Source organism: Seriola lalandi, unplaced genomic scaffold, assembly GCF_002814215.2.
Source record: "Seriola lalandi dorsalis isolate HSWRI2012SDOR001 ecotype SW California unplaced genomic scaffold, Sedor1 jcf7180002054977, whole genome shotgun sequence".
Taxonomy (NCBI): domain Eukaryota; kingdom Metazoa; phylum Chordata; class Actinopteri; order Carangiformes; family Carangidae; genus Seriola; species Seriola lalandi.
The window spans coordinates 312,739-313,186 of record NW_019525527.1 but is presented as its reverse complement, the minus strand read 5'-3'; the positions used below and the strand labels follow the sequence as shown (position 1 = coordinate 313,186).

At 48.2% G+C, this 448-nt stretch overlaps 2 protein-coding genes across 2 annotated transcripts in view; both read left to right on the top strand.

Annotated features, from left to right (window-relative positions):
* Positions 1–448, top strand: part of LOC147817281 (uncharacterized) — an 82,274-nt gene that overhangs the window by 14,948 nt on the left and 66,878 nt on the right. The window lies entirely within an intron of this gene.
* The window catches only part of LOC147817288 (NLR family CARD domain-containing protein 3-like), a 6,116-nt gene that overhangs the window by 4,865 nt on the left and 803 nt on the right, over positions 1–448 (top strand). The window contains exons 2-3 of the mRNA XM_087171140.1: positions 99–272; positions 364–444. Of these exons, the coding sequence (XP_087027266.1) occupies positions 99–272; positions 364–444 (255 nt within the window). The remainder of the gene's footprint in view (positions 1–98; positions 273–363; positions 445–448) is intronic.

The following is a 448-nucleotide window of genomic DNA, read 5'->3' as shown; positions in this document are numbered from 1 at the left end:
AGAGTTGATTTATTCATCATTATATAAAGACACTTCTGTCTTTTCAACAGGAGAGAAAATAACTTCCTTTCTTTAATTCCTCATGATCATCTCTTCAGACTGAGTGGCTGTAACCTCTCAGAGAGAAGCTGTGAAGCTCTGTCCTCAGTCCTCAGCTCCCAGTCCTCTAGTCTGAGACACCTGGACCTGAGTAACAACGACCTGCGGGACTCAGGAGTGAAGCTGTTGTCTGCTGGACTGGAGAGTCCACTCTGTACACTGGAGACTCTCAGGTCAGGATCCATCAACCTGTTTATCTGATGACAGTTTAACAGAGCAGCAGGTGTTGACAGAGGGTTCCTGTGTGTTGTTTTGTGTGTTCAGTCTGTCAGGATGTCAGGTCACAGAGGAAGGCTGTGCTTCTCTGGCCTCAGCTCTGAGCTCCAACCCCTCCCACCTGAGAGAGCTG